Raw genomic sequence first — 8,235 nt, 5'->3', positions numbered from 1 at the left:
CTTCAGCCCTTCCTATGTCCGTGGACACCCTCTATTTCTCGGCCACGCCTACGTCCCCAAGCACAGCGAATCGCCAGCTCCACACCCCTTCCCTGCCCATGCCCGGTATCAAGTTACCCTGCTCCGCCCCCGGCAACCACCCCTTCGCGGCCACAACCCACTGCAGTCTGTGGCGAATCTTTAAAAGCAGCAGTGATCCCACTTTGGGTGCTGTCTGCAAAGACTAATCGTCACACTTGTTTTCCGAGTCCTCGGTCGCTGTCGCCGCCACCATGTCCTGTCCGATGCCGCAACGCCAGGCCATCACCACGGTGCTGGGCGCCATGGAGTTTGGGCGCCGCATGGATCAAGCCGCTAGTGCCGCGTCGATGCGCGCCTTCCTGGATCAGGGCTACAATGAGATCGACACCGCCTTCATCTACACGGACGGCCAGTCGGAGACCATCCTGGGCGGCCTGGGGCTCGGGCTGGGCCGCAGCGACTCCAAAGGTAACTGTGGTCCCTGAAGGACCCTGCTCCATGCACTTGCTGATCCCGCCCCACAGGACAGGCCCAGCCCTACACCTGCCACTACCAGCACTGGCCACTCTAGGCCCACGCTACAGCTTTGGGAGCCCAGAGCCCGCAGGGATTAAGTACCCTGGGCACCTGGATGGTGCCTTGTCCTGCCTGCCTGCCTGCCTACATTTTCCCCCCTAGAATGGATTCCTAGAACCCACCTAGTCTGACCCAGCCTAGCCCAACTCTGAGTATGATAATGCAGGACCCCGGAAATGGGCTGCCCCTTGCTCCAGGCACAGCACGTTGCCCTAAAGGCCAGACCTGCTGGACCCTTCACACCTGGTTAGCATTGCCACAAGTCCTGACAGATCAGGTACATAGTACAGATCTGCTTCCTCCCTGGCTTAGACTGCCCTCTCTACAGGCCTTGGCTTTGCTCCCGGTGCCCTATTGGATTGGCAGTGCCATGGATACCTGGGAGTCATGGTGGCCCCTGCACAGCATGGGAGATGGGGAGCAGTGTCGGGTGTCTCTCATGCCAGAATCTGTGTGAGGCCATATAGGCATGCAAATTCATCCTCCAGCTCAGCACTGAGCATGCCCAGAAAGGAGCCTTTCCTAGCAAGGCATGAAGAAGGCTCATCAGAGAGGGAACACTGTCCTCCCAGGGGGCAGAAGGTGGCCGCTGGAGTGCCAGGGAAGAGGGGCTGCAGGCAGGACTGGGGTGTGCCACAGCTTGAGAAAGGCATTTGTTGAAGGAGCTGAGGGTGACTTACAGGGTTGAGGGTGAAGACCTGGGACCCCGCCAGGAGGATGAGAGGCCGTGGCTGGAGGCCAGGAGGTAGATGACACAGGGGGCTCAGAAGGGGCAGGTGAAAATGCCACTTGGCGATCATAAGTCCTGGGAGTGGCTTTAGCCCGGCCCGGCAGGTGCAGTGAGAACTCAGCAATGTCAGCAATGTCAGTGTTGTGTGTTGGCCCCTTAGCCTCCTTCCCAGGGGAGGCATGGCCGGCTGGAGTCTCACCCCTGATCCCACTGCTCTGAGGCCCCTGCATCTCAGGGAACCTCCCTCTACACACCCTGGCTACCTCCCAGGACAACTCACATTGGGTCCCTATTGGTGCTGCTGATTCTTTTCCTGAAATTGCTGGTGTCCTGATGAAAGCCTTCTGCTCCGTCATTGAGGCTGGGTCACTGGGTCACAGTCCTCTTGGTTAGATCCAGAAAGGGTGGAGGAGGATGGAGGAATGGAAATGTCCCCCGTGGGTGTCACCAAACCTCATCTCTCCCAGGTCAGAAGGTCCCCATGCCCAGTGCTCCTGCCCCTGACATCTGCCTGGCACCCCAGCTGTGGAGCAAGCTTCCTCTACTTCCCAGGCAGCAGCAGCCTCTGCCTTCCCTGTGGACCCTGGGAGTCAGACTCCAAGGAAGCTCCTGAGCTCTCGTGTGGCCTTGTCCCCCTGTGCCCTGGGCTCCTCGAGCACCTTGTGCCCTGCCCTGCTTCCTAAACTCTCAGCAGGTGCTCATCCCTCAGCACCTCGTGACAGGTGCAGCCGATTCCCCAGCCATGGCGCAGGTGGGAGGACTGAGGCTCAGAGAGGCCTGGGAACCTTCTCCAGGTCCCAGAGCTGTGAGGGCAGAGCTGGGATGGGCAGTTAGCTGTGTCTCTTCACTGTTGCACTGGACCCAGGGCAGTGTGTGATGATTTACTCTGACCTCTATGTCTGTTGCCTCCTAGTGAAAATTGCCACCAAGGCCAACCCAGTTGGTGAGCAGAGCCTGAAGCCTGAGAGTGTGCGGTATCAGCTGGAGACATCGCTGCAGCGGCTGCAGTGTCCACGGGTGGACATCTTCTACCTACACATGCCTGACCGCAGCAACCCCATAGAAGAGACGCTGCGTGCCTGCAATGAGCTGCACAAGGAGGTGAGGGCAGCCCAGCCCTGAGGACAGAGTGTGTCCCTCTTCATCCTGACAGTAGTGGGGGAGTATATCAGGGCAGTCCCTGAGTGGGACTTGGTGCACATCTAGCCACCCCATAACCGCCACCCCCCCCATGCTTCTCTTGCTGGCTTCCTGTCCTACACTAGTGCTGAGCACAGCTTCTCCCCACAGGGCAAGTTTGTGGAGCTGGGCCTTTCCAACTATGCTGCCTGGGAGGTGGCTGAGATCTGCACCCTGTGCAAGAAGAATGGCTGGATCCAGCCCACTGTGTACCAGGTGAGGGCCAGCGCTCCACAGCTCTGTTTAATCTGGTCCTATCCCCACAAAGGGGACCTAGCGCTCTGCACCATCTTAGACCCTCTGAGTGGCTACTGGGTGAGGTCTGGGAGACATCCCAGCTCTGTGCTGGGATCCTCCCTCTGTGCTGGCTGTGCACTGGCTCCCCCCTCCTGCCTGGCTTTGCCTGTCAGCCTGGGGCAGTGCTGAGTCCCTGGGAGAAGTGTGTAGAGCTCCCCCAGGTGGCTGTTCCCCAGGAAACCTTTCCCTGTAGTTCCCAGGAGCCCCAGTACTTAGGTCCTCCCTTACCTTGTCTTCCCCTAGTCAGACAGGATGTATGCCCCTGGTGGTGTAGGCTGAGCACTGGGCACAACTCCCTGGGGCACACTGATGCACTCTGTTCTCAATGATCATGCTTCTTACACCTTTCTCTAAACCTCAAGAAGTGTGCTGTGGGAAGGGTGGCTTGTCCTTCTGGCCCATTTGAGGTTCAAGGTCAAACCAGCTCAAGGAGTGACCATCACTGTGGCATGTTTGGGTATTCCTTGGTGAGTACTATTTGGTGATGCCCCTGCAACTGGCATCTGTCCCTTAGGGTATGTACAGCGCCATCACCAGGCAGGCGGAGAAGGAGCTGTTCCCCTGTCTCAGGCACTTTGGATTGAGGTTCTATGCTTACAGCCCTTTGGCTGGTATGTGGTGACCTGGGCACAGGTCCCCCGGGTGAGATGGCAGGCCTGGTCCCATTTCTGCCTGTGCTACCCAAGGGATGCCCCTCAGTGTGTGGGAAGCCAGAGGGTCTGGGGAGGGGTGGGGCTGCTCTCTCCCTTGCTTCTGGGGTCCTCCCACCAGCTGAGTCTGACAGCCCCTGAGGGTGTCCTGGACCTGAGCTATCATGGTTGCCTTTCTGCAGGTGGACTGCTGACTGGCAAGTACCAGTATGAGGACAAAGAAGAAAAGAAGCCCAAGGGCCGCTACTTTGGGGAGCGATGGTCCGAATTCCTCAGGAACATGTGAGTTGTGCTGTCTGGTGGTGGGAGATGTCTACCTGCTTGTTGAGTGTGGTTCCTTCCTGCCTGTACCATCCATAACACCGCAGTGTTGGTTCTTCTGCTTTCTTGGGGCTCCTGTAAGGAATGGGCATCCCAGAACCACGTGGTCTTCCAGGTCCTAGCTCTGTCCTGAGCAGTACCTGCCGGGCAGGAAGGAGAATTGTGGCTAAGGGATGCCAGAAGCCTGGGCTCTGTCCTGTCTCAGCTCCCTTGGCTGCACTCAGTCACATGAGGGCAGGTGTGTGACTCTCAGGACCAGAGATGTCATCAGGGCCTCTGGGGAGGGGGCCAGCAGCCTGGAGAGGAACCTCCATGCAGCAGATGTTAATTAGGTCAGCTACCTTGATGGCTGTTTGCTTTACCCTCTGGTATCATCTCTTGGGTGTGACCCTGTGCCACTTTTCCCCTTTGCCCAGCTACTGGAAGGAGGAACACTTCAAGGGCATCGCCCTGGTGCAGAAGGCCCTGCAGGCTGCGTATGGCTCCAGTGCGCCCAGCTTGACCTCGGCCGCCATCCGCTGGGTGTATCACCACTCCCAGCTGAAGGTAACCCTGTTGTCCTGTGGCTTCTGCTGTCTTAGGGGAATTTATCTACAATTCTCATGAAACTTTTTCTTTTAGACCTATTTTCATGGGTCTGTTTCTGTTGCTGTTTGTTCTCAGTTTAGTGCTGAATTCTGGAATACGGGCTCACAAACATGAATTTGACCTTTACTTAGTCATTATAACTTGCTATCCCAGTGATACTAATGAGGAATGGCAAGTGCATTATTCAGGTTGCAATGCAAACACATCAGTCTCTCTGCTGTGCTGGGCGCTGGGTCTCTGTCTCTGAGTCATTCCTCAGAGTGACTCCTTTCCATTATGGCTGGTAAAGGAGCACTCAGTCTCCAGTTTAAGGCACCCATGTGTCCCCTGAAAGGACTGGCTTCCATTCCCTGCTCTGGGCCCTGACTTCAGCCTCCTGCTGATGGAGACCCCATGAGGCTCTGAGATGGTTGAAGGAGTTGGCCCTGGCCACCCACATGGGAATCTCTTCTATGCATCCCGCTAATCCTGGCTCCTACACCTGCTCAGCTGTGGCTGTCATGGACTATGAAACAGCAAATGTGAGCCCTCTCTGTCCCTCTCTTTCCTTCTCTGTCTCCCGGTCTTTCAAGTTAACAATCATAAAAGCAAATGTTGGGGTCCTGATGATGTGGTGGCATAGTTAGTTAAGACTCTGCCTGCATCATTGGCATCCCATAAGGGCCCTGGTTTGTATTCTGGCCACTCCACTCCCAACCCACTCTCTCCTTATAACCTGGGAAAATTGGAGAGGATGGGCCAAGACTGGGGCCCCTGACCTTGTGTACGAGACTGGGAGAAACTCAAGGCTCCCAGCTTGGGATGAGCTATGACCATTGAACCCATTTGGAGGTAAACCAGCAGATGAAAAATCTCTCTGTCTCTCCTTCACTCTCTGTAAATCTGCCCTTCAAAAAAAAAATCTTTTTTTTTTAAAGGAGCACACAGTTGAATAACAGAGTTAAAAAATACATTTATTTGGTTCCCAGAGATCTATTTGAATGGAAGATCTCAATGAGTTTCAGTTGCTATGCCAATGAAATTGATTGAAAATAGTATAGAAACATGAAAAAAGATTTTGAGGAGCCATCATTGTGACTCAGTGGGCTGAGCCAAGGACTGTAATTAGAGCCTCCCTGTGATCAGCATTCTGAGTCTTGGTTGCTCCACTTCTGAGCACACTCCCTGCTGATGCTCCTGAAAAATGGACAGAAGATGGTCCAGTACATGTGCCCATGCACCCACATGGAGACCACATGGATGCAGTGGCAGGCTCTGCCTCTGTGCTGGGTGAGCCCTGTCAGTGTCTGCCCGTGGGGTACTGAACCAGCAGGTGGAAACTCTCTGTCTCTATGCCTCTAACTCTGACTTTCAAATGAATAAATATATCTTTAGATAAAATCTAAGTTCCACATATGCCAAGAGTCCACAAACAATTCATGGACAATGTGTATTATGAAATATCTTGAAAGAGTTTTAGAATCTCGTGATCCTAACAACCTCAGCTTCTGCTTCCTGTGTTCATGACCTCTGTGATTCCCCCTCGTGTGTAATCAAGGCTCACTAGGGCACGCTGAGGGTTGAGTGTGATCTCTCACTCCCTTGACCACACTGAGAGTGGAGGACACGCAGGCTCAGGGAGGGTAACTGGCTAAGGCACATTTGCTCAGCTGCTGGGTAGCAGGACTAGGCTCTGGACAAAGGCTTGTGTGAATGAACAGGTCGCCCCAGGGACAAGGACACAGGCAGGGAGTGACAAAGCCACAGCTCGCGAGACTCCTTGGTCCTCTCTGGCCCAGGGATCCCCAGCTGGGCAGTCAACAGGGCTGGGCAGTGAGTGCTGTGTGGGCTGATGTGTGCTGTTCCCTGCAGGGTGCCCATGGGGACGCGGTCATCCTGGGCATGACCAGCCTGCAGCAGCTGGAGACGAACCTGGCAGCCGTGAAGGAGGGGCCCCTGAAGTCGGAAGTTGTGGAGGCCTTTGAGCAAGCCTGGAACCTGGCTGTCCCCAAAGCTGCCAACTACTACTTCTAGGCCCTGGGCGGCTCAGGCTGCCCTGGCCTGTGTGTGACTCCGTTTGCTCTCTCCCCTCACCCTCTCTGCCTTATGCTGACCGAGTGTAGTCTCTACAGTCTATCTGGTGCCTCCTTCCCATTCTAGACTCCAGCCTTGTGCCTTTACAGAATGGGATGCTGAGGCCGGCTGTGCACCGGCCTGTCCTGTGTGCAATAAAGCTGCCCTGCCTTGGCTGCAGCTGGGCTCGGAGTGAACACATCATATGTCTCATCTATTCCCTGCCTGCCATGCGGTGCCTAGTGGGGGCGCTGTGCAGCTCACTGAGTGTTCAAGGGCAGACATCAGGGGGAGAGGGTCCCACCCGGGTGTCTCTCAGACCAGGTCCTGGATCCTGCTTATACTCTCTGGTGGCCAAGGGGTTCTCTGTCTCCCTCAGACTGAGGAAAGGGGTACCCCCCTGCTGCAGGGCGCTCTCCCTCAGGGACTGCTTAGGCCTTTGCAAGGCAACACTGAGCGTCAACACAAGATTGGGTCCCAGAGCCAAAATCACACTGAAAAAAACAAGTGGAAGACTCAGCTTTCCTGATTTGAGACTGACTACAGAGCTACAGCAGGAGACAGTGTGGAATGCCTGTAGGATAGACACGGGTCAGAGAACTAGAGCTGTGAGTTCTGAAATGCCCCTGCCCGGGCACTGTGAGTGGGTTTGAGAGAAGAGGGGAGGGAATCTTCCTCAGTCTGGGGTTCTGGGATGACCAGTGTCCTCAGGCAAATGTCTGAGTTTGCACACCTGGCTCACACCATCCCCCCAGATCAACTGCACATGGATGCACCCCCAAGTGTCAAGGCTAACATCCTGAAACTCTTAGGGGAAAACACAGGAGTAAATCTTCACAACTTTGAGCTAGGCAGGGATTTCTTAGGTAAGTCACGTGACATCAAGTAAAGTAAAGTAATGAATTGGACAATAAGCAGACAGTTCAACTCACAATTTTATATTAATAGTTAAAGGATTGAGGGTAGTGATTTATGGATGAAAATTTGAAGCTCGGACTGGACTTCGCCCCATGGCATCAGCATCCTGTACAGGTACCAGTTTGTGTCCTGGGTGCTCCAGTTCTATTCAGCTCCCTGCTATGTCCTGGGAAATCAGCAAAGGATGGATCAAGTCCTTGGGATCCTGCACCCATGTGGAAGACATAGAAGAAGCTCCTGGCTCTTGGCTTCATGTTGGTTCAGCTTGGGTTGTTGCGGCCATTTGGAGATTGAACCAACGGATGGAAGAGTTCTTTGTCTCTCTCTCTCTCTCTTTTTTTCTACCCTGTCTTTTAAATAAAAACAAATATGCCTATTTTTAATTGGAATTTGATTCAATTGTGATATTGGTATGGCAGAGCTTATGTGAGCATTCCTCACACCGTAATAGCTCCCCACGAGGTAGCTCTCTTCAAGGCTTAGTCATGTGTGCAGAGTTCAGCCCAGCTCTTCTCTCTGCTCCCTGGGTTGCCAGGGGACCCTCAGTTTGCAGTTGCTCACCCATTCTCCATCCTCCATACTCCATACACATGACATCATCAAGGTTACTTGACTTTGAACAGCTATGTGTAAAACCATAAGTGGAAATGAGCCTTATCCTTTCATCGACTTTTGTAGATCAAGTAAAGGGAGACTGACACATACAACCATCAGGTAACAATGGGAAAAAATTTTTGCCAACCTCATATCCGCCAAGGAGCATATGTCTAGGATATGGCAAGGGTTCTTCTCACTTGATAATCGTAGACACATGGAACAATGGACTGGGCAGAGGACAGGAATAGACCTTTCTCCAAGAAAATATGCACACAGCAAAAACACATGCAAAGCTCTCCACAGCGT

General features: G+C 54.0%; 1 protein-coding gene across 1 annotated transcript; it reads left to right on the top strand.

Moving 5' to 3' along the window:
- Window positions 1–237: 237 nt before the first annotated feature.
- On the top strand, window positions 238–6,441 carry LOC101526345 (aflatoxin B1 aldehyde reductase member 4-like). Its single transcript, XM_004592419.3, has 7 exons — window positions 238–489; window positions 2,241–2,428; window positions 2,618–2,722; window positions 3,318–3,414; window positions 3,636–3,735; window positions 4,191–4,320; window positions 6,214–6,441. The coding sequence occupies exons 1-7, from the start codon at window positions 273–275 to the stop codon at window positions 6,373–6,375; spliced, it is 999 nt and encodes a 332-aa protein (XP_004592476.2). The 5' UTR covers window positions 238–272; the 3' UTR covers window positions 6,376–6,441.
- Window positions 6,442–8,235: the final 1,794 nt, after the last annotated feature.

The sequence above is a fragment of the Ochotona princeps genome, chromosome 2 (assembly GCF_030435755.1).
Source record: "Ochotona princeps isolate mOchPri1 chromosome 2, mOchPri1.hap1, whole genome shotgun sequence".
Lineage (NCBI taxonomy): Eukaryota > Metazoa > Chordata > Mammalia > Lagomorpha > Ochotonidae > Ochotona > Ochotona princeps.
Note: the sequence above shows the minus strand (reverse complement) of the source record. Positions and strands in the feature narration are given on the sequence as shown.